Source organism: Lycorma delicatula, chromosome 12, assembly GCF_047948215.1.
Source record: "Lycorma delicatula isolate Av1 chromosome 12, ASM4794821v1, whole genome shotgun sequence".
Lineage (NCBI taxonomy): Eukaryota > Metazoa > Arthropoda > Insecta > Hemiptera > Fulgoridae > Lycorma > Lycorma delicatula.
The window spans coordinates 69,487,238-69,514,120 of record NC_134466.1 but is presented as its reverse complement, the minus strand read 5'-3'; the positions used below and the strand labels follow the sequence as shown (position 1 = coordinate 69,514,120).

General features: G+C 28.8%; 2 protein-coding genes across 2 annotated transcripts; one reads left to right on the top strand and one right to left on the bottom strand.

Moving 5' to 3' along the window:
* Positions 1 to 2,103: 2,103 nt before the first annotated feature.
* LOC142332798 (glycine dehydrogenase (decarboxylating), mitochondrial-like) lies at positions 2,104 to 19,606 on the bottom strand. The gene is made up of 7 exons (XM_075379413.1): positions 19,556 to 19,606; positions 17,830 to 17,908; positions 15,498 to 15,633; positions 12,226 to 12,390; positions 9,527 to 9,752; positions 6,087 to 6,283; positions 2,104 to 2,200 (listed from the first exon to the last, which is right to left on the bottom strand). Exons 1-7 carry the CDS (start codon positions 19,604 to 19,606, stop codon positions 2,104 to 2,106), a joined length of 951 nt encoding a protein of 316 aa, XP_075235528.1.
* Positions 19,607 to 20,387: 781 nt separating this feature from the next.
* LOC142332797 (presenilins-associated rhomboid-like protein, mitochondrial) lies at positions 20,388 to 26,628 on the top strand. The gene is made up of 3 exons (XM_075379412.1): positions 20,388 to 20,415; positions 22,803 to 22,904; positions 26,527 to 26,628. Exons 2-3 carry the CDS (start codon positions 22,815 to 22,817, stop codon positions 26,626 to 26,628), a joined length of 192 nt encoding a protein of 63 aa, XP_075235527.1. The 5' UTR covers positions 20,388 to 20,415; positions 22,803 to 22,814.
* Positions 26,629 to 26,883: the final 255 nt, after the last annotated feature.

Genomic DNA, 26,883 nt, shown 5'->3' with positions numbered 1-26,883 from the left:
TACGTAATACGTGCACCTTCTGATAAGTTATTAATATAATATCAGTGCTATTAACAATTAACGTTGTCATATACAAGAAAAAAAAAAATTCTATATAATCTACAGTGGTGTATTTAAAACTGTACCAAAGTCTGTTTACTTGGTTATTTGTATTTAGCGTATTCAGTATGTTTAGGAGTATTTTATATGAATCTAAACAACAATTTAGAAAATACTTTTACAAATAAACTATACAGTCATCTTTGATTGTATGGAGATTAGTCTAGTCGGCCGGTTGAAGAGATCAGTTTGGTCAAATGGTCTCTATGGGAATTTGCTTTGAGGTTAGTCTGATCAGCTGGCAGGAGCTATGTGTTGAGGTTGGTCAGGCAGACCAGTTCTTGTGGTACAAACAGATCACAGCTGCCTGTCAAATGTAATTAAGTGACATTTCTTTAGTGGAAATTATTTTTTTGACATTACTATTATTACTGGTAGTTTTATTATTTTTTACTTTTTTATTTTTATATTTTATTATAATTATTATTATTTAAGAACATTTGTCACTCTTTGACGAAATAACTGGAATAACATTGAGCTTGGCCATGGCAGGCAGCAGAGATGTTCCTCATTTGAGGAAATCTTCTATGGCAAGCAACAGTTCCTTCATTGCATTAGCTGCCAATTAAAATTTTACGTCCCTTGCTTGAAATCATCAGAGGTTGAGTAGAAAATTATTTATCACATTACAATTTTAAATGCGAAGGGTATATGTCAAGATCTCTTGACATATACCCTATCCACTCTGTATTAATCTATAATTAATACAGAGTGGATATTAAACTCCTCTAAATAAATTGGTATGGCTCAGTTATTAATAGTTATGGATTGATGTGGAGCAAATCCTAAGTTTGATTCCTGAAATAAGCCAATACAGTTGCTAAGATTAAAAATTTAATTGATTTTTCTAAAAGGAAAGAAGACTATTAAGAGAATGCATTTCATTTTATTACACCACTTAGTGATACTGTTGCTGTAATGTATACACACACACAATAAAAAAAAACTTTTTTAATTCACAATAAACATAAAAATTGCAATGTTTTTCTTCATGTCACTGCAAATTATATTAAACAATTCATAGTTAATATAACACTTTTAAAAACTCTATGTCATGCTTACAGACAAATTTCCACAAACCTTAACATGTTTTCGTGTTAAGGTTTTAAACATAACATTATTTTAGAATAAATTATTTATTGTTCTACTGTTAAAAATTAATAGTTACACGTGATAACCATATATCCAAATATGCTTTAAAAGTACTGATTTTTTCAGTCCAATTTTACAAATTCAAAATCATAATTTTAATTTTGAATTTCCTCTAATTTCATTTGCAGAAACATTGTGACAAGGTGAAAAATTTATCAGATATTAAAATTTCAATACATCAATGATTTATTTTATTTAGTTTAAAATTGCAATGATTTTTAATAAATATCTAAAAATTATATGGTTACAAAGGTGAAAAAAATAATTATAGAATTTCAAATAAATTACATCAGCTATACATTACAATTTACTAAAAATAAATAGTATTATGGAGAGTAGTTATATTTCAGAAAACAAGGATAGGATGCTACACGTTATATCTGATCTGAAGAATTTAAAGAAGATACAACAATCTGTCCAAGATATACAGCACTTAAAATTTTGCAATAGGTTTTTATAAATATATTTTTTAAACATTAAAAAACTAAACAAAATCTAAATTTTCATAAAAATATTTTCACTTATAAAAATTAGCTATTAAATAAGTTTATTTATAATAAAATTTCATCTCTTTAAATAGATAATAACAATATTAGTAATTTTTTTTTCCATTTCAAACAAGATTTTCTATTTTGTAATCTAATAAATAACATATAACTAAATATTAAATAATTAATAACATAATGACATATTGTATAGTATTATATTACAATTTATAAATATCCATTATTATTATTATTACGCCTTTGCCATAATATTAGCAAGGCATGTATAATAATAATAAATTAAACAAAAATATATATTATTATTATTAGTAAACAATTCACAGCCAAGGGCCGAGTTCTTTTTCCATTAAACTTGCTGCATCGTTGCTTCACGATGTCTTGCTTCCCATAAATCAAGAATGTGTTCTGTTGGACTTGCTTTCGTTGCAAAATAATTTATATACCTGTAATATTATAAATATTATTAATTAATGCCTCAAATGAAAAAAAATCATAAAAGCCTGTTCCTTTTCAAGGTAACAGGAAGTTATAATTACAAACAATTTGAATAACCGTATAAAAGTATGGCCAAAATTGTTTTTTAACTTCAGTGGAGTATGATTTTAATTACTCTGTCAATGAAATAAAAATTACAACTTATAATTGGAAGATAATATTGTAAAAATTTCTTTTTAAAAGATTTTATTAAAATATAGTCAAATTATGCATATATTTACAGTTGTGTGCAAATTAATTCAAACAGGGAATTTTTTGTATATTTTTAAGTTGTGGCTACACTGCATCCATTCTTTAATTATCTGTGAAATATAAAGTTATTTTTCTTTGGTTACTTAGCAATTTTCATATTATAAATAGTGTTTTGTGAAAAACTATTTCATTTTTTAATACAAAATTGTACTTTTGCATTTTTTGTTCAGTGTGTTTTGAATATACAGAGTGGCGCGTGAAATGATCCAACATTTGTTTTGGCAATAATTGTTTAGGTAAATTAATGACCTATATTGTCTGACCCTAAAGAGTAGAAATTCAGAACTCATTAACTTCAACCAAAATAGTTACATCAGAATAATTACCTACTAAGCACCACCATATGGGGAATCAAACTGTGAATGTTTTACACTTTTATTATTCATTGTTGTTTTTACATTTTTTTTTTTTTTACCAGAGTGCTAAATCAAAAATATGTAAAGAAGAAAGAAAAACCATAGGCCTGACTTATACAGTCGTTATAAAGATTTTTTAATTGTAATTATGAATAAAGGCTTTCATTTGGTCACAGAAACTTTCATGCTGATATCTTTAGTGAATTTTCTGTATCTTATCAAAATAAAACAGCATGAAATAGAATTACAATTAGACAGGGATTGTAGTTGATTGTAATTACAACTACAACATTTGTGCTTTTTTTACCGAAGCAAATGATTTTAAACATAGAATAATTAAATATTAAAAAAGTAATTACAAAATAAAGCCTAAGATAATTAAAAATGGTAATTAATTTATGGAAGGTTCAATGCAAACTGATTAGATGCTTAAAGGCTATCTTGAAGGGTGTACAGTGGTACAGCATGGCGTGCCTCTTTCATTGTATATGAATGCTGCATTCTTCAAACTTTGAAAACTTTCAATAAGTTTTAAGGAATATTTAAAATTTTTATTAAAATTTTGCAATGTAATGCATGAACTGCATTGCATGTACTGCTTGCAATGTTGTACACAAGCTTTACAACAGAAGTTATAAAAGGATGCGCCTACTAAACAGAAAATTTTGAAAGCAGAACACAAATGAAGATCCATCCCTGCACAGGATAAAGTTGTAAAAATAAATATATTAATTAAAAAGTAAATAAGTTACATACATGCATAACCAGTATGTAAGGAGAGAATGTGAAGAGCTCCCTGAAAAAATAAAATGAAAATAAATTATAACTCTCAACTAATTACAAGCGATTGAAATTTTTTCAATTTCTGCCAAAAACAATGCCAAGCCTATGAGCTAATTTAACTCTACGACTGCATAATGCACACAAGTAAGTAGTATGTAACAAACATTTATGCAGCAATTATCTAGATGACATGAGAAATCTGTGGTCACTTCATGGTCTGATGACTTCCAAGGCAAATATATACTGAATAGAATTAGAAATAAATAATACTTAATAAACCAAGAATAAAAAAAATATAATTATTTACTATTACAAGAGTGGAAAAAAATTATCAATAACATATTATAAACCATTGGCTGGGGATCAATCCATCGTTTCTATAATCAAGAACATAATTGATGATTGGCAATTCAGCTTTACAGAACACACAGTTATTCCCATATTCCCAAAGAAATTTTGGAGAAATTTTCTGGTAAAATGTAAGAAACACTGTACTGTTTGCAGTAAGATAAGTCTTTACTATTAGAAACGAGTAATATTACATATTAGTTTGTAGAAAATAAAAGTAAGGACTATATTTGACACATTTTACAAATAATTTTTGTTAAAATTCTGAATAAATGTTTAAAAAAGTTTTTTAAGTTTGTTTCTTAAATTAAACAAGCATAAAGCAGTTTTAGTTGGCCAGGTCAACATTATTTTTGTTTAAGGTGAGTGTTATTAGAATTAGTTAATTTTAACAAATACGTATGGCACTATAAACCTTAATAATTATTTTATTTTTATAAATAACAAAACAAGTTTATTGGGTATACTCTAAAGTTGTCTTTACAGTCACATCAATATTTTTCAAAATAATTAAATTTAATACAAAATATAAGAAAAAAATGAAATTTTTTGCAGACAAGAACAGATTATATATATATATATATATATATATATATATATGAACAATAGTTTTTCCAAGAATCAAACGGTAGACATTTTTTAAAGTAATATTTTTTTATTATTAAAGAATTCAGAAAAACTTCTTTGTCCTAAAATCTAAAACTGGCTCTTGAAAGGATTAATTAAATTAATTATCTTTTATGATTAAAAGAATAATTTTAAATATTACTACTATCTAAAAATGAGGATAAATCCCTTAAATTTTATCACATTATAACAATTGTACAAATTATACTAAAAAGTAATAAAAATTAGGCACACATTTTATTTTACAACGGAAAAAACTTTTTTCAAAAAATCACAAACCATGACTAATAAATTTTATGATTCTAAACAATAAATCATAAAAGTATATCAAAAAATGTCAGAATAATCACAATTTAACTTAAAACTAAAAAGAAATTTCAGTCATTTTTCAAAGATTTACTTTTTTTATACATAATAACTTTCATAGAATGACAAAGAAAAAACTTTTTCAAGTTTTAACTTTTACTATTATGCATCATACAGTCATTACATTAAAACTAATTATTGTATAGTTTTAAAACACATTGTATAAAATAATGGCATACATACATACATACAAGTAATTTAGGGTAAATCATATTTTAATTTTTAAATGCTACATGATGGCCTATTTTAATCAATGCACCCATTTTTAATTTAAAAAATAAATAAATATAACAGTATAACAAATGTAGAAGTTTTTTTTTTAAACAAGACAATACTACTTGTTGAAAATCCTCACTATGTCAACCAATTAGATAATATATAGTCGTTAAGAATATGTTTATTTAATATAAAATGTTTTTAATGAAAATTCACTCACTCCCATTAGTACCAAACAAATTAAAGAAGCAAAAAAAAATCAGTAACAAAATAAAAAGTTAAAATTGTAAGATTTTAATTAATTTTGTAATAATATAATTTAAAAAAATTTTTAATACAGTATTAACATCAGACTATCTGTGGTATACACCATCCTTACAGAGGATAATAGCAAGTATACAGCATTTACAAGCTCTTCATTAATAAAAAAAGAAGAAAAAGAAAAAAATTTAATTTTATTAAGTGATTTCAAATAAGTTACCAATATGCTAATTTTAAAATTAAATAAAAAAATCACTTTATCACACATCAAATGAAAACAATTAAAATCTTATTTTTTTAATCTAAAGCTAAACAAAAACATTAAAAACAGGGACTATAACTTTATGGCACATGTTTTTAGTCAAATAATAACAATTGTATAATCATTATATGTTAAAGCATTAATCGGTCTAGTCCGGCCATAGTAGTATTTATGTCTTTCATTTGAATGTTCATGGATCAGATGTTACAAAAAGTAATTTCTTTCTGTAATCGCAAAAACAATGAGTAGTTGTAATTGGTATTACTCTATAGTTACTGAATAAATAGCACATAACAAATTTTATAATTTATTTTTATCTCAATTGAATTCATTTTTTATAAAAGGAATAACAAACTATATTACCGTGTAATACCAATCATTCTTCCAGGCATAAGACGTACTAATGATTGACGAGAAGCAAAAAAACCAGCATGTGGACCACCATACCCTAATGGTACCCCAAATCTTTGTGAACTTCCGACAACAATGTCAAATTCCAATTCACTTGGTGGACGAATGAGACATAGTGCAAGAAGATCAGTTGCACAAACCATTAGTGTCTATAAAATAATAATAATAATATGTAAATAATTTCATTTACAATTAAAAAAATTAAGTAGTTTACATTGCAGTTCATAAAAATTAAGAATGGGAATTGTACTAAATTAAAGTTTTTGGAGTTATTATAATAGGTGACAAATAGTATAACAGAGCACCATTTTCAAAAAAAATTTGTGAATTCTCTTGCAGGAGTGTAAATGCAGTTTTTTAAAATTTCTAATAACAATTGTTTTTACAGAAAAACATATAAGCAGAAATTCAGATTTCATCAAGTTTCCATTAACTTGCTAATTCTAAAAAAAATGAAGGAAAAACAGTATAAATGTACTTTTAATCAAAATATTTCATCATTATAACTAATTTGGTTGGAGCTGACATGGAACAGCTGTAAATAACAATGTTGCTGTAATTAGGTTTACCATATGTCCAGGACAGTCTTGGTTTTTTAGTGCTGTCAGGGGTAATGTCTGGGGTTTGAGAATTATATGATAGGGAGGGTTTTTTTAATTTTAGACCTATATGTTTGACATCAAGTTTTTAAACAGTTTCTTACGACCACCGTGCATCTCTCAGCCGACCTTGGAGCAAGTGCTGACATCGATTTTGACAGAGGGGTGGCTACCGATCTTGCCACAACTTTTTACTTAGTTATTTGACAACACAACAGGGGCAATGTGTTTATGTTGATTTCATGTGTGAAGTAACTTTTCTAAACATTTTTGATCATTAATTTTCAAAAAAAGTCCTGGGTTGGACCCAAAAAAATATAGTAAGCCTAGCTGTAATGTACTTTATGTTATAATTGAGTTATAGATGTATGTCTTACATGATACTGGATCTACCCAAAGCCTAGTCCTACATTTGAGACTGAAATTGAGTACACTACTCAGCTTTTAACCTGTGTATAAAAACTGATAAATTTCTGGTACCAGGTGGTTGCTAGCCCCCAGTGATTGGTGTTGTTAAAACATTCATTGTGTTAACCAACAGGAGTTAAACTTATGGAGGCAATGGTGGCCACTAGAGCTTAGGGCATGGAGGAAGATTGCATCCCTGGGTCATGTTTCAACCCGACTACATGGATGATAGCATCTGTTTTACTTCTTCCTTGACCAGAACCGGGTACTAATCTGTGTAGCTAGTGGTCCAAGGCTAAGGGTCAGGTCTTCATCATTAGTCACTCACTAGCAAACTAATGATTCATTGTCTGCTATGTACGGTGATTGCAGCAGGGTAAGGTTACATACCTCCTGCATGAAGTATTTCAAATCTATTTTTTTTAATAAAGAAATTTAATTTCTTCCAAACTGCTTACTTTATATGATCAACTTATACTGAGTATGGCGGCTGTGAATACAAGTTTTGTCAGTGTAGATAAGTGGACAACTTTCTTCCCTAAATTTCTGAATCTGTAAAAGAAGTAGAATGTTTTTTACTGTACGTCAGAGGTCGGCAACCTTTTTGTCAATAAGGGCACAAAATAAATTCAAAAGTTATTGGGGGGGAACATGACAAGTTATCAGGGGTGCCACACTATTATTACACAATAAGAGATACATTTGCCTTTAAAGTCAATAAAACAAAATTGTTCTTCCCAGTCAATATTAAGAGAATAAATTCTTTTTCTTTTACAATTATTCATGATGGGTTATTTATAAAATTTGTTTAACCAGTATGATACGTATTTGATAGTGAAAAGCGTTTCTATCTTGCGTGATATGGTTACTAATAAAGCGTAAATAATAAAATATAATCAATAACACTTAAAATACATAGTATCAGAATACGGTAACGGTAACATACTACCAAATTTATCAGAAGCGAGAATATTCCTACGTGCTAAGTAGCAAGTGTGTCAGTGTATGACCTTAATTGCTATTTTCTGACACTGAGCTTGTGCAATATATTGTCTTACATACACATGGCACCGATACAGTTACTGGGCTTAGTAGGTGTGTAATATAGTGAGGATATATAAAAATCCCATCGAGAGCGCCATGGCACCTGCAGGCGCCATGTTGCAGACACCTGCTGTATGTAATACTCTTCTACAAGAACCAACCTGTTTACATTTTTGCCACTTAAATCCTTCAAATCTTAAAATTTTCATTAAGTTGTCTTTTCCAATTGAAAGTAATTTTTTCTTCTTAAGTTTCAAAAACACTACCAAAGTATAGGAATTCATCCTTCAGTTATGTAAAACCTGAGAACCATCTGTCTAATAGCTCCTTTTAAAAATAATCTACAAAAATTCCTTTTTTTGATAAGTTAAGTTTTAACTAAATTAAGATGAGTTGCCTTGTTTTTTTCACATCGCTATTCTTTTCTAACACTTTTGTGACTTTTGAAACAAATTCTAAGACTTTTTTGTATTTATCAGACATATCCCATTCCTTGCTTCCTCGGTCATAACCGATTACATTTTTCATCAATTCCTTAGGCTGCCTGCTCAGTGATACTTTTCCCTAGTTAGACATTTTTTTTCAGAATACTATGAGAGAAAGTTTTATTTGCACATTAACTGTTCAGTAAAAAGTATGATAAAGCATTTGTAAATTATGTACTATGCATATCCCTCCCTAAAATCGATCTATACAAATAACTAATAAAATAATTTTAAGCATCGAACTATGAGGTCCACTAACAAATAATAAAAATTATTATATTTAAAAATGCTACATTAAAGAAATATTTTCAATAATTTAGATACATAATTTCATAAAACTTAATAAAACAACGAACAAAAGATTGATTTGCTCTTGAAATTTTACAAAAATAACCATGGCTTCACCAATTAAACAAATAAAGTAAGCAGTCAGGCCATAAATATTATATAGGTGTGGTGATAAGAAATATAAAATTAGTAAAACAATAAATAAATCAATAATTAATGAATGTATAAAGGTAATGTGAGTTTACTATATTCTGTCAGTATAAATGAATTAGTAGTGCGATTAGTAGAGTTGGGCAAACAGGTTGCACTGAACCAGTGAGAGGTGAAGAGCCAGGGTTCCTTCAACACTAACCAACAGAACTTCCAAGCAGATAGACAACCTATAATAATGACAAAATGATCTGATTCTGCCGTTAACTCCACTGACAATGGAGCTAAAAGGTTAGCTCCTAAAAAGATCTTCTGGAGAATAATTTTCATGTAATTTGAAAGAAGCTGTCATTAATTTTTTATATTATATTGTTTAAAAAATAATTTAAATTCTAGAAATAAGAATGTAAATACTTACACCATGAGAATGAGCGTGTTCTATAACTTTTGTTATATCTTCAATATTTCCTTCAGTATCAGGATATTGAAATAATGCTCCAGCAATATCACGATTTGAAAAATCAACTTCATGTATATTTCCGGCCTCAACAGTTAAACCTAATGAATCAGCTCTTGTTTTTACTACACTTATTGTTTGGGGATGTAATGTTTTTGAAAAAACTAGTTTACGTCGTTTATTGTGTCTGAAAATAAAATTAAACAAGTTCAATATAATATTCATATTATCCTAGTAATAGTCATAACTTCCTACTTTACTACAGAAGCCTCCCATTAATCAACTTCTGTAAATGACCCACCGATTTAACTGACCCTCCATAACTAATGATGTGAGATAAAAAAATATTTCATATACATCTCTGCTTACTTCATAAAAAACAATTTCATTTTAAAAATACCCTCCTTGATTCCTTGGGATATATACTGGACAAATGGGATGAGTATCACATGTGCCAATGACATCGCTTTTTATTTTTTGCATTTGCATTTTGTTAAAGTTATCACAGTTATTTTAATACTGCATACTTCAACTAAAATGTTCATTCTTGACTACAGTTCATATAGAAACTAAATAAAAACAATAAACTAAACTTCCTTTGATAAACAACCACAAAACGAGAACACAAATTTTTAAAATATATCAGACATATACTACAAAATATGTTGTAATGCATCAAATCATCTTACATCATACAAAATTATCACTTTTCATTTATTTTCTACATTGTTTAATTACCATTCTGTGACCAAGAATTACTTCAGAAGTGAGTTTAACACATTAAATTACATTACACATTGAAATTACCATAATTTTATGCTCAAATAATTCAAACATAAGAAAAAACAAAAACTGCAATGAGAACAGTAACCAAAACTGTTACATCAGGATAAATGTATACATTTGTATTTAAAATCCACAATTAAAAAATCTGTTAACGCACAAAAATATTTAAACAAACACGACCTCACTGGACTTTAATATTTAATAATTTAAAACTTAAGAATGATTTGAAATACACAAATATATCTGTCCGGAGCCAAGTGATATTTTTAGTGACCACATTCTTCAAATCTCAAATTCTCATTGGCTATTATTGAATCAAAAAATTTGAACGTTTTTCACTAATTACAATATTCTATTTTCATCTAGAGTACTCCCATCTGACTGCAGCCATTTTAAAACTAAGTTTACAATTAGTAGAACAATGAAAAAGCTCAATATGTGAGCAAAACATCTCTGTCAATCCAAAACAAAAAAAAATTATTAATTTATATTTTTAATATCTACAATTACACTCATGCAAATTAATTAAAACAAAATTAATTTTGTAATATAATGACTTTATTTATTTTTAGTGACAAAGCAAATAAAATAACTTGTATTAAAGTTATTTTTATAGTTAGTACAATCTCCTTTAGGTTTAATTAACATTTTAATCCTATTAAACATTGATTTAACCAAAAATTTACACTTTTGGTTACAAATCTTTTGGTTTATGAAACTATAAGTAATAAAATCATATGCTCTTTTATTGTGCAGCCCATTTTCCTGAGTTTAGTTTTACAAATGGACCGCAGGTTTTCAATCAAGTCATATCTGGTGAATTCCTAGGCTAACAAGTACTTTATCTCTTTGTCCTGAAAAAATTTGATCTTTCCAAAACATGACAGAACCACTGAGAAATATACTTTGACTCCAGCTTCTACAAGATCTTTTTAAAGGTCAATTTTTTTTTTTTTAATCAAAAAAGCAGTATCTCATGAAGGGATACTGCTGGGAAACTGGATAGACCAGTTTAATTATTCATTTCAATTATTTTTTTTTCTATATTTAAACTCAACTTACATCTGGCAGATATATCTCATTGAGTAAAGGAAGTGTGTTTCACCTGTGTACTCAATGGTGGCCTCGGGTACTTACCCGAGGCCGCCATTGAGTACACAGAAATACACAAATCATAATGTGTATGATTTGTGTGCATGAACTGTCTGATGTGTGTGTGAGAAATGATTGATCGGATGTGATGTTGTGCGGTGTATGTGGTGAGATTTGTATGATCTACTGTGTTCCTGTTCTCTGTGCATAACTGGTGTATGACTGTCTGTAAGGGCATATTACTTCCCTCCTGATGAAATGCTTCATTAGCAATACCAGGAGGTGGGTAGCCAGGAGTGGAGGTTTAATGGTAGTGTGCAAGTATACATATACACCTAATAACACCTTGTGGAACCTGTTAGCGAGCCCGACACTGCCTAGGCACCTGCAAATGGGGTTCCTCCACCTCTTAAAAAAAAAGGAAGAGCATGTTTATACAAAATAATTATAGCATCCCTTTTTATAAATATTTCATCCAATATTATAAATCTTCTACTCGCATAATAAATATTAAAAAATATAGAAAAAACTAACAATATGATAAAGAAACAAGAAAGAAAGAACTGAGTATTTACTGAACAAAGTTTTGAGACTCATAACTTTATAAATATTACTCAGCTAATATATTTGGTGGAAAACCATTGAAAACAGGTTGACTAACCGTGAAATATAAAAATGTTGTACTTCTTTCAATTGATTTGCACAAAGGTATATTAAATTATTGCTTACATTATGGGTATATTGTTTTACTTCTTAAAATTTATGTTTAATAAAATTATTACCTATGAGATAATCCCATAGCTTCTGCAGCAGCTGTACTTTCATCTAACAAAGAAGCATTAGCTACTTCCATACCAGTTAACTCACAAACCATTGTTTGATAATTCAAAAGACCTTCTAATCTTCCTTGTGCAACTTCTGGTTGATATGGTGTATACTGTGTTGTCCTAAAAAAAAAAAACTATTAAACACCTTACAGATATTTCAAATAAAATATTACACATATTACAGATAGTTCAAATAAAATAACAAAGAATTTCATTTTGGCTCAACAGCAACCTGCAGTAACTCTTCAATTATCTGAAATTCTCTAGTAACTTTCACTTTCAGTGAACTTGAAAATATCATAATATTAATAACTATCGTGAAATAAAAGACATAAGAATAAAGGATCAAAAAGTAGGTTTGTTTCTGCATTCAGAAAAACATTTTTCATTCTATTTTCTTAAAGTTTTTTTTAAATTCATGATTTTCTTTTTAATGATAAAATTAACAAAATTTTCAAGCTCTAATGTAGGTTTTTTTTGAGATGACTGACATCAAGTGGCATAATGTGATGTAGTCCCAATAATTTTTTAAATATTTAATCAGTCATTACTAACACGCAGTTAATGTGGTTATTGTGGTTAATGTGTTAATGGTTATTGCATGTGTGGTTAATTTGGTACTGAACTACACAATGCAATTCCTATTTCATAATTGTTGATTCAACTGAAAACTGGTTTTGTGAGAAGTTTGATCAATCTAGGTTTTTTAAATTTAGCTAATAAACATAATATCTTTATTTTTTACCTGTTTTAAGAGGCAGCAAGTCTTAAATTTTTAAATTAAGTGTACTACATTGTTTTTTGAAATAATTCTATTATAAAACTGACAGGATTTAAGTCAGTCAAATTTAAAACTCTTATCAGAGTAAATAATAAGACTTGAATAAATTAGTCACTGGGATAAATAAAAAGATTTTCATATAATAATTTAATTTCATACATTTCAAAAACATACAGAATTCGCGTACATTTTTTTCTTCTTTATATTTAAAAAAAAAAAAAAAATGAATACAATGTAGGAATATTGATTAGTAACATCTATATCAGAAAATTTATGCTGAAAATAGCATTTTTCCAGTCAAGGGTGAAGATGTTGGAGAAACCTCTTCCTAGATCTATCTAGTAAAATATATTTTGGTTAAACTACTTCAGATCATGAATTTCAAAACTCTCTACTCTTACTTCTCCTACAACTATCCTGTTCAACAATAATCATGTCTTTTAACTTTTTCATAGTTAAAAGAAACCACTACAGTAAAAGCAACTACATCTGAATCACTAATATAACAGCAATACTAACCCCTTGGTTTTCTGTTTTTGTAAGGTAATATGGAACGGAGCACAAGTATGTCGGAAGATGTTTTACCCTCATATTTGTTGCAGACCCTGGACTTCTATCCCTTGCTGCTGTTTCTTTCTAATTAGTTGGCATGTAGTTAATTTTAATAACAGGTATATATAAAAATTATTTGTTTTTAAACTGGATGGAATTTTGTATTGCGTTCTGATCTTATTAGATTGTGTAACTTTGAAAATTTTGACTACGGTTATCCTTGGGAGAATTGCTAAATTTTTGCATCCTTTCTTCCTCTGTTCTCTGAAGGCCTTGGCAGTATCTTTTGGTCTAGCAGGGATGCACCTGACGGGGCCTTAGTTTATGAAGGGGATAACACACTCAGTCACCTTTCTTGTATACAGACTGAGATGAAGAAGAGAAACTGGATTTTATCAATGTTTCTTCTTCATCTTTTTCCATTAACTCTGGTTTCAGGAGATGAATTTCTTGCTTCTTAAGTCGCTTCTTTTTTTGTTTACCTGACTTACTGTGTTCAATGGTTGTAATTATATACAACTGGCAACATTATAACCGCTTCCTCATCTGATCATTATTGCCGCCATTATCCCTTTTTTCTTTTCTGTTTAGTCTCCGCAATCACCACAAGGTATTACTTCAGAAGATGAATGAGGATGATATGTATGAATGTAAATGAAATGTAGTCTTGTACAATCTCAGATCAACCATTTCTGAGATGAAACCTAACTCCCAAAGAGTACCGATATCCAAAATCTAGTATTCAAAATCTCGGTATAAAAGTAATTGCCCCTATCCCTGACCTTTGTTTATTTCACTTCTTAAAATTATTACATTTTTATATGTGATATGGTTGATGATAGAAACACCTCTCAGTCTTAAAACATTTGTTTGTCTTTTTCATTATTTAAAATAAAACATTTTAATCTTCAAGTCCCAGCAATGCAGTTATGAATGAAATTTTCTTCTATTTCATAACGTTTGAGTAAGTTAATAAGCAATTCTTTTCTGAAAATTAAGAATATCAAGTTTATTATTAATGTTGGTCGACATGCTTATTGTGTCAACAAGATTACTGGCAAATATTGGTTCTACGTTGATGTGGAAAGCTTTTATAATATTCATTATATCTTAGAATGAAATTGTACCCTGTTTGACTGATGTAGAAAATTGTGTGGTTTGAACAATTCAGTTTACATACTACAGAATAGTGAAATATTCCAGGTTGTTTCTTTTCTGTGTAAAATTGTTTATTTTGTCTGATCAATGTTTGAAAAGCCACACTGCATCCAGATTTTTTTAATTTATAAGCTATTTTCTCCGATTGTTTTATGTTTTATATATATTAATATGATGTATTTTTTGTTTCACTTACCTTTTTTAGTATTTTTATTAATTTTGTATAAGACTATCGATGAGTGTGCTGTTACACAGAATGAGAATCTGGGTGTTAGACATTCTGTAGTGAAGAGTCCTCATATGCTCTTTAGGGAACATGAGTAGATTATACTTAAGCAGATAGTTTATGAGGCTGATTACTTAAGATGTTGTGGATGAGCATGTTAATTATCTATTGTTCTTGGTGTATTCTGAAAGTATGTTTTTGTTTATTCTTTTGTTAGGTAAGGTCAAAATTATTTTTTATCTTTAAAGTTTAATTTGTGGCATTTTCTTAAAGTATTTTAATAGTAATTCACAATGCTTCGTGTTATCTTAGGGATCATTGACTTATATGTTTCAGGAAATTATTTTACGGCCATATTTTTTGTAAGAAGTTATTTTTGTTCTATACTTTGAAAAAAGATTTCTACTATAATGCTGCATTATATAGGTTTGTAATAAAAGAAAAATAACAAGTACTGATTAAAAAAATAAGAAAACCATGAACATTTAATACAGAGATAAATTGACTTACCAGCCTGGATTTTCAAAAATATTTCTCATTATAGTATGCGGGACGCAACAATTATGGTATCCCATACCAATATATGACCGCCATACTTGGTTAAGTTCTGCAATTTTTCTAATTTTTTTTATAAGTTCATATTCACCTGTAAATTTAAATATGAATAATAATTTTTAAATTAATCCCATAAAGTTAAGTACAAAGCACTTTATATCCATCCCCAATAAATGTTCTTTGTGCACCTCCCTAAATCGAATTAATCTGCAAATGAATTAATTCATTTGCAGATTAAATATAATTAATTTTTAAGATATAAACCACCTATATGCATCCAATCCATCTCTGCTGATTGGTCAGAACCATTTCAAGGTCAGTTGTTTTCTAACAAGTATTTTATATATTTGAAAGTTGCACTTTATTAATTATTCTTTCACAATACTTTATAAACAATTATTTCAATTCATCGCGTAATATATATTTCACATTGCAAATGCCACAATACATAAGATATACAAATAGATAAAATAAATCACACATTTAAAACAAGAATTAGTTCATCAGTACTAAGTGTCAATCAAGAAGTAATCTACAAAACTTTCCAATATCCTGATACTGCAATCAGGGTATTGCAGGAATTGCCCCTCTCTACAAAGAAAAGAATTAAACTAACTGTTTAAGCATTATGAACTTTTATTTGGGAGTTATTCAAGTATTACAAAGAGTCCTTAACTATAAGAAAAGACCAACAAACTGTTTTCAATTTGGATTAGGAATTTTCGATTTAATGTGCTGGGTAGAAAATAGTAATGGTCACCTCAAATTTACACGATCAAGGGTAAAATTTATGTTATTCTGTTTGTTAGATGACAACATATTCAAGGTTAGTCGCATATAACAATATAATAACATTGATAGCCCGTTAACCAGTTCTGTTCCCTATAATTAAATTATGCTACATAAATTCTGTGAGAATGGGAGTTCAAAGAATCAAAGGGATTCTGTAAACTTAAATTTAATAATATTAATTTTATTATTGATAAATTAAAAAGATAAATTTAAAAATTTTCAGGGATTTTCTATATTTACTTGAATTTTAAGACATTCTCAGGATACCCTACTTATCCTGGGAGGATGTAGGATTTTAGTGAGGCATTTCATTTATGTCACAAAATTTAAGACATTATTCAGATATGAACTGCAACCTGCTATATCTCAAGATATCCCCTCAACATTCTGTATATCTCAATTCACACATTGCACTTGTGGAACAAGTTTTGAGTTCCAGAGACATTATGTGTTGCATCAACAGAAGTATAAAAAATATTTGATTCATCAAAAAACAAACAAAAATATGATGGGATAAAATTCAAATAAACTGCAAGATTTTCACAATTTTATAACTTTAAAATATTTTAATAATATCTATAGTAGTAGCAAGATCACAAAGCAAAGTAATAGCAGTAACTGATGGCTTGAAATCTTTTACACTAAATCAGCTCTGCACATTTATGTTAAAAGTCCTGATCGGTGTTGGTGAAATTTTTATTTGGTTTTGTTTGTTTGCGCTTTTATATTTTGTTTTACAATTCTTTTTAATTGAAAGTACGGTTACAAAACTTTCTTAGCTGTAATTAATTCCACCACCTTGTTCAATTTTCATTAAAATTTAACATCATCGATATTACGTATATGCAGGTTATCATATGAAATTTCATGAATGTATGTTAGACACATTATGGTAGATAAATGCCAACACCCAAACAAATACACACCTACAGAATTTTACCCTTTTTTTTTTTAACTCAAAACAATCAGAAATTAAAAAAGTTAGATCCCCAAAATTTTGACTAATTGCAATACTAATGCTTATTATATTTTGTTAGGTCTCTAAAACATAAAGCCCAATAAAGAATTTTCATATCATTTTATGATTAACTAAAAATGAAACAGATACATTTTACAATAAAATGTTAATTGGAATATCTCTTTTATATATATATATATATATATATATGACATGAAAATGATATGAAAATAAGTTGTCATCCAAATTATCTTTGAACCAGATCTGTTTGTCAACTAAATTAATGTTATTTGTTAAAAAATAACATTATTATATATATGTATGATTGAATGTATGCATGTATGTGTGTGTGTATGTGTGTGTGTGTGTGTGATGACATCTTATTTACTTGGTTTTAAAAAAAAATTACCACTAATAATTTTAATTGAAATCATAGTGCAACAATGACAGCAGCACTTTTGCTGAAAACATTTGTGTTGTCAAAAGGATTTAAATAAAATTCTTAAAAAATACATAAAACCATTAAAAATGTATTACCTAAAGGCTCATCCAAATGTAATGGTCTTCTCAGATTTATATTATCAGGAACCGCCTTACTGCTTAATTCATCCAATGACTAAAAAATAATAAACCACAAATCAATATATTCTATTTCATAGTGCAATTTATTCATAAAGTTTAAATTACAAACTAAATTAATTCAGACTGATATAGACTCAATATCTGTCATAAAAATTTAGTACACACAAAGGAAATAGAAAATAATTTTGGATATGAACATCAAAAAAAAATTGAAAAGAAACTTCAGTTAGGAATTTACAGAAAACCACCAGGAGAATGCAACAACATGATGAAGAAAACATTATTAGCAAAGTAATGAACACCATTATATTAGTATGCTATTGAAAAGTAGTACATACAATAAAAGCCCTAACATAAATAAAAAGATAAAAGAAATTACCAAATATGTGATTTTAAGTATACAGTGTTCCATGTGTATTTAAACAATACAGTTTCTTGTGCAGCTGATGTCCTTGCAATGGATTTTGACACAGTAGCTGTCAAACTGTTCAACTACTTCTCTACACAAGCAGAACTGAAGTTTCTGTGAGTTTGTTGATATAACTTACAAACAGTTGCTTTACCACTCAAGAACAAGATGGGTATCTCTTACGCCTGCAGTTGAATGAATTTTAAGTTTACAGGAAGCTTTGAAGGTGTAGTTCCTCAATCAGGAAAAATCTCCTAAAATACGCATGGACTTTTTCTCAACCACACTAAGTGAGGCTTATATGTGATTTCTCTACAAGCAGCTGTCTTTGTTTCATAAAAAAAATAAAAACAATTGAATCAAAGCTAGAAACAAACTATTGATTTTATTTAGAAAAAAATGTTCAATGTTATGATCTTACCAGGTCTTACAGTTATTTTGTTCTATCACCAATTTTCAAGTGGTAACTGAGGTAGTCTTCTTAATTGCTTTGTGCATTTAAATTGAATTAAAAATTTAAGCACCATTTGTTTTATTTTACAAAATTTAAACCACATTTTCAATTTTGAAACAATGCTTTGCATATTGGTTTTAAAAAACCCATATCAGAATAATTTTTCCTTTTTTTATTTTGGAAAATTAACTACTGAACTTTTATTCTATTACCATTAGAGAATTAGCTAAAAAAAATTAAAAATAATTTAAAGGTAGGTTAATGACTGACTGTCTTAAATACCCTATGGTAATCGTTGGAGTATCAAATATCAGAATACCTTTAAAAGAGGAAGATATTTTTGTGTATATGTATTAGAAGCAAGATAAAGGAGCACATACCCCAATTTTTTATAATATTAATGTAGGATTAGTGTTTTATGGTTGTAAATTATGGATAATAGGAAAACCAGAAAGGGAAAGTGTAAATAGAGATTTTTGAAACATCATGTTACAAGAGGATGTTGAAAGTTGGTAGTTTAATAAATCGCTAAAGAAAAGATCTTAACAGAAACATGAGAGAAAAGAAAGTTTTGGCAGAATCTTAACAGTCAAAGTTGGTTGGGGGTGAATAAATTTATAGCTGATGGAGATCAATAGTTTGGTGATGGAGAGATAAGTAGTTACGGTAAAAACTGTAGAGGAGTTGATGATTATAAAATGTGTGAAACGGACAATGGAGGATGAATGATGTAATAAATATGCTAATGTTGAACGATTAGGATAGAACAGAAGAAAGGATTTGTGAATAAATAGCATGAAACCAGGCAATTGACTGACTTCAAAATAAATTAAAGATCCAATAATTTCTCTGCTGCTGTTCCAGGACATGTTTGCAGCTTCTAAAAAGATCTTGTTGTGCAGTAATTGATATTCTTGGATTGTAGGTACTAAGTAGTCAGTCCTCTTCTCCTAAATCCATACATTTTAATTCATAATATAATTTTACTGTTTATAGCCAAAAGACATTTGAATCATGTCATTAATTTGTTCTGAAGTCACAATAGCCTCTCTGCCACCATAATTGTTATATTTATTTTTTCACAGCACAGCAGTCACCATTTTGTTTTTTAAATGTGTTTAATATTAATGTATTCTACACTTCTGACCAATCAATATGACATGTAACTAAATGGCAATGACTAGAAAACTAAATGGTGTCATAAACTTTGAATTTACTCTGAATAATTCAAAATTATCCATTCACATCCGCCGCTTTTTTTAAAAATGAATTTACGTTATTGAATGCAGTAATTATATGATTTATGCAAATCTATATTCAATAAATAAATAAAACTGTAAATAAAAGATGGTATTTTTGGATTTACAAAATATTGACTTCACTGTGGGTTTTTTCAAATTTTATTTTTCTTTATACTTGGTGTTAAATAGTTTTGGAATCATTCTGCTGTGGTAATCAAATTTATGGACATAATTTGCATTATCTTTAAAAATATATTAATAAAAGAAATTATGGTATCGTTTACATTGTTTATAATGTTTTTGTTCTTTTTAGGAACTGTCGCTGCCCTGGGCAAAGAACAATTTGTTGGATTGTACATGGCGGCTGGTTGCATATTCTCATTAACTAGTTTATTATATAAATTGCTTTTGGAGTATCTGGGCTTTCATTGGGAGCAGTATGTTTTTTTTTTTTTTTTGTTTTACTTTATATAAGTATATATAGTTTTTTAATAATTAAAATACTTTTTTAAAATTTAATATTTTAAAAAATAACTGAAAATAATAACTGTAAAGGTCATCCAGAAAATAAAAACCATTCCATTACATTAACTCATTCTAAGCCAAATTTCATGACTAAATACATTACTATTGTGTCCTGTATGAAATACATGTAAAACACTGAATTTCTCTGAAATTTGCAATTCAAAGGATGATCCAGTTTTTTCTACTAAAAAAGCTCATCCTGTAGAAAGAAATCGATAGTCAAATTAGAAAAGTGTATATGAGGTTGTAAATTAAGTATGAGAAAATGGGAATCATATTTAATAAAAAACGATCAGCTCATCATTCATACAATATTTTACAAGAAAAATTGTTCTGGTTATTTTTCTCTTATGACTGAAAAACTGAATCAGAAAATTGATATTAATTGAGATTCATAAAAATCGGCAACTCATTCATTATTGACAGATTATTTATTATACACAGATTTTCAAAGTCTGTTGTAAGAAATATGTTAGTGAACCTCTAAAGTACAAAAAAATTTGTACCGATGAGTTCATTGACCTGCTGTCTGAAGAAAGCAATAAACAATGCATGGAAGCGGCTTTTGATATTTCTTCACTGGTATAAGAAAGAAGTTGGGGATTTTTTAAATATTTTATTCCATACTGCCCTTATCTGGCCCCCAGTGATTTAAACAAATTTTTTCATCAAAATTTTTAAGCTGAATCATTTTATAAGTGACAAAAAATTATGCATTCTGTATTTTAACTTAACTTTTAGTTAATTTAACTCTTAATATGAGTATTCTCTATATGTATTTAATACAATGTCAATTATTGTGATAAAATTGTAATGGTTTTTGTGCGCTAGTATAAGTGCTAAGTATAATATTATAATGTTATCTTTAACTATAATATTATCTTTGACAATTAATTTTATTTTTATAACTGTTTAATTTAAATACAATTTTATCAAATCATTCACCTAGTCATCGATTTACTATATTAATATAGAAACTGTTAAAATAGGTTGCTATGTATTCTATTTTTATACAAATCTTTCTCTTAATAATATCTTTAGGAAGTTTTCTTTAGTGTCACTGCTTTTATCTGCCTGTAGCAGTTAACAAGTTTCCTTTCTATGCGACATTATTTTTTAGAAAAGAGAGCAGTGATGAACCATAAAATGGTTTACATTGTTTTTTTAGTTTTAATTGTTTAGATTTTTAGTGAAGCATTCTTTGTGTTGTAGTTATGAAAAGCTCACGTAATTAGAAAAAAATTCAAATTTTAATATTATAGTGAAATTATAATTTTTCAGGAAATATGAAATCACCATAAAAAAACATTCCAATGTGTTATACAGAATATAAAAGTATAGCATGTAAATGATTTTGAAAATGTAAACTTGTTACAAGCACACTAAAAGAATACATAAAATTAAAATAAAAGACTAATGGAAAGAAAAAAAATTATTCCAGAATTTAATTGCTTATTTGTTCATTATTCATTCACATCAGACCAAAATTAGACTATGAAATGTCTTATTTCATTCTATTTATTTCATAATACTCTGGTAACTTCATTAATATCTTTTGGCTGTTGTACGATCTGAACATTTCATGAAAATCTCATCTATTCCTTATTCCTTTTGTTTTCAGGTAAAATTCATCTGCTCCATAGTAGTTTTCTTTAGCACAAGAAGCAGATTTTTCAAGCAAAATTTTGATATCCTGTGTCAGACATGTCTTCTCTTGCTCATATTATGTAACAATTTTCTTCTAAAGTTGACCTTTCTGGTTTTGCATGTATTTCTTACCAGTATTGTTGCTTTTAATACCAGTAAGCCGTATTAAGTGATATGTAAAAATTAAAACAGGTTGTTCTGGTAAGTGGTTGCCAAGAAAAAAATGTTTTCAAGACTGTGAGATCCAAAATAGAACAAGTGAAACACTTATAATTAATTAATTTAATTATCCAGTAACACTGAAAAACACTTTTAGCTAACATTATCGATTAGCATCTATACTTCAACTTTCTGCAGGCATGCTCCGAGCATATTCATTGACACTACACACTTCTCACTTACTAGTACATGATCCAAGTAATCAAAAGCCTTGCAGTAAAGAAAAAGGTGGGGTCCCTCTTCCCTACTTGGTTTACTAAATACTGAGTAAGCACTAGCATAACAGTTGTTGACTTATCCCTATCAAAATAAATTTAAATAAGTAATAAACTCAATTAAGTTAATTTTAACTTAGTATTTAATTTATTTAGGTTATATTAGTTTTGATTAACGCTGTAATTTTGTATTTTTGGAATAAATTTTTGTGTTATAGTCTGGTGCTATAATGGCCATCATTGGTTATGTTTGTACTGCCTACCCAGATACTGAGATGTCACTAATATTTTTACCATTTGTACATTTTAAAGCTCATCATGTAAGTTTAATTACATATAATATTTTATTAATTAAAATTTATTTTAAAAATTTTATTATAGTATAATAGTGTTTTTTTTTCTTTTTTGAGTTTACAGGTAGGCTTTATTTCAGTGTTTATGCACTGTGCAGATGCTTTATAATTATGTGGTGCATTCCTTTCGACGTTAGGTTAGTTGCTCTGTGGACAACCATTGGGTGTAATAAACCGAGATGTCAGTTGTTGAGCTGTGATTGAACATGCTTCAATTCATGTTGTTTCATTTATCAGAGTCAATTGTTGCAAGAAATATAATGTTTCTTTCTGTTGAGGAGGGCATTTTTCTCATTGAACACATTTTTCATGAAGGTAACAAGTATATCGATTTAATAAAGCACTAGTTTTCTGAATTGAATTGCTCAAAGTGGAAGACCACCAAAACTAAACGAACAGAAGCTGCTGGAAATTTCAGCATGAAAGCCATATCTTGGGGTTAACCAGGCCCAACTATGTCATTCCTGAGCCCCCTTCCAAGGACCGTGACTCAGTCTGTACATTTTCTTGCCTGCCTATAACTACTAGGGGAGGGGTTTATACTGCCTATAATCGGGGCCCAATTATGTTGGGCCCTGATTAACAAATTAACTTACATTTGTTAACCACCAGTTTCAGTCCATGTGTTTTATCCACTTGTCAGTTAAAGATAATGCAGAATTGCCTCTTGTCTGTATTTCCTCTTCCGTCCTTCCGCTGACAAGGACCACAAGGTCATCGGCATATGCAATGGTCTCCGTCTGTGCTGGCAGACAAAGGTTCAACACGCCATCATAAACCACATTCCAAAGCAGGGGCCTCAGCACTGACCCCTGTGGAACACCTCCAAACAGCGAAACCAATAACTGCCTTGTTGTGTATCAGCTGTGGCCCATCTATCCTTTAGATAATCTCCAACCTGCCTGCACAGTTAATTAGTAATGCCTTTCTCTCTCAGTGACTCCATAATGGATCCCCACAGTATGGAGCCGAATGCATTCTTTACATCTAACAAAATCATCATCCGCATATTCCTCGTTCTCCATGTGCCCTCTCTTTCTCTCGCAGCCCAGTTTATCACTCTTGAGATCACCTGGGTAGTCGACTTTCCCTTTCAGAAGCCATATTGGTTTAAGTGAATATCCATCCCAGCTTTTAGTTCATCAATTACTGCCAGCATCCTTTTAACCACTTTAGCCGTGGTATTTAACAGGCAAATAGGATGATACTCTGCTGGCCCTCCCTTGGGGAGAAAGACCACCCATACCTCCTTCCAGCAAACCAGGAAGAAGCCACTCTCCAGACCACTATTAACCATGATCTCCCAAAAGATCCATCTCACAAGGCTTTTGAGAATCAGTGCAGGAATCCCATCAGATCCAGGACTCCGTTTGTCACCCAATCTACCAATTGCCCAGGTCACCTCATCCATCGTGAATCTGCGTGCCTTAGAGTCCTGTTGTCTCTCTATGTCTTGTTCCTGACAGAACCCCAACCCCAATGAATTACACAAACAATCTTACAAAAATTGGAGTCTGGGTCAAATACGCATTGTGCGTCCAAACTTTTTTAAAAATACAGTTAATAGTGACTGTTATTGTGCTGTTTTAACAAACTTCATTAGTCAGTTAACAGAAATGGAAATTATCACGGTTTGTTCAAACAAGATTGTGCCACAGTGTACACAACTAACAGGTCAATTATGTTTTTATGAAATGTCTTCGGATCAATGTCTTTGAATCATTTGAAGGGGTTCGTAGCCTGCACAATCACCCATTCTGACTATCTTACTTTCTACAGGAGTGAAACAAGAAGTGTATCACAACAGATCACACACAATTGATGAACTAAAATCCTCATTAACGACATACGTAAGAGACATTCCAGTACACCAGCTGGTTAAAGTGTTTGAAAACAAATTGAAATGTGTGCAGTTTTGTTCTGATGTTGGAGGAGGTCATTTTCAACACTTTTTATAAACTATTCTAGTAATTACAATATCCATTTTTATAAAGTAATACTAAGAAAATTTCATTACTTTTTTTCTTGTGCACAGCAATTTTCTGAATGCACTGTAATCTAATTGCCTATGTGGTTGAAAAATACTTAGTTTATTTTTGTCTGCTCCATAGCAAGGGAAGGTTTAGTAAATCCCCGTTTCTACCATCCTAGTCAAAAAGAATAATACTTAACATCCAATTTGTTTATGAATAATTTTAATGATGAAAAGCTAAATGGTTAATTTGACTAAAACACTACTTACTTGCAAGTTCTTTTTTTTCTTTTTTTTTAATGATATTTAGTCTATGCTTATGTAAATTTAAATGTGTTTTACACTTTGTGATTACTGTACAGTAATACAGTAGAAACCTAGTAATCGTGATTTAAAATAGTACTTTAGTGATCAGATCACTAAATATCTTGATTAACCAGAATTATCTTTCAGTCCATTTCTTTATTTAGTATTTTAGACAGCATGCATATTGCTATTGTGTAATGATTTATAAAATCTTAATCATCATAAAAATAGGTTTGCGGTTCTGACAATCAAAAAAATGAACATGAGAAGGTGAGATTGGAATATTATAGGCGGGTACCAGATAATTTTCTTTCCAAGTATGTCAAAAGAATGTTTATGGGAAAGAAAAGATGAATTTTTAGACAAAAACATTATCAATACCTGGTAACATATTGTGGTTACTAAACAAGTGTAAAATAGTTATTAATGAAGTGCACCAACTGTCCTTTCTTGCCCGCTTTAAAAGGAGTGGAGGAAATCTCCCAATATACCAATGCCAAAATTTCAGATAACTTAAATAGGGATTATTTAGTTAATAAATGGTTTTTGTAATTATTCCTTGAAAAATATTTATTTCTAAACCAAATTATGTAATATTTATATTCATAAGAATTAAATTATGTAATTCTTATATTACATAATTTATAATAATGTAATCAAATTAATATAATTTCTACGTAATCTAACTTACTTTTGTTTCCTTTATTAGCTAAACCTCGGTTTGCATTTCTACTTTTCTCATTTTAAGTATATAAATTTGTGAAGAACATAGCTTCTAGATGTAAGACAAGTCATTCATAATTAGAAGATTAAAAATATAGGTGTATAAAAAGATTAAGAAAGATTCCCTTGACATTCAAGTCGAATATATAGGGTAGACTTGACCATCAGTTATCTATTTTTTTTATCAGTGTCTATTTAAAATTCTAAATTTATCTTTACATCTTACATATTCAAAATTTAATCTTTTATGAAATAAATAAAATAATCAGTTCTACAACAATCTGTTTTTCTATCTACAGTAACATTGTGTACAACAATAATGTTTTAAATATTAAAAAACACGATTTTTCATCATTTTAAGTTGTTAAATTTTAGAGGAATTCAATGTGATAAACAAGTGATAACAATGCGATATGCTCGTATATATATAAAATACAAACATGGAAATTGTTTTTATATTTTCATTCATTATATTTGCTTCAAAATTGTTATTAGAAATAATTATTTTATTTGACAGGCCTTAACTAGTCTGTATTAAGAGGTATGTTTTGCATTAAGAAGTAAATTTAATAATTTTTATTTTTTTAGGCTATAAAAGCAATAATGACATTGGATGCTGCTGGTATTTTATTTAAGTGGCAATTTTTAGATCATGCAGCACATCTTGGTGGTGCCATAATAGGAATGTAAGATATAAATTAAAAATTTTATTCTTTTACTTTTAAGAGATTAACAGTTATAGAGATTAATAGTTAATAAATTATAAGTGCAAACTTATGTCTTAAATATAAGCTAAAAATAAACAGATCCTTGGAGATTTGATCATTTTTGACAATCTTTTATATGATATTTTTCTTCATTTATACATCATCATAAAAATATAACTAATTGCTGATGAACTTTTATGAAATAAATAACATAATCAGTTCTACAACAATCTGTTTT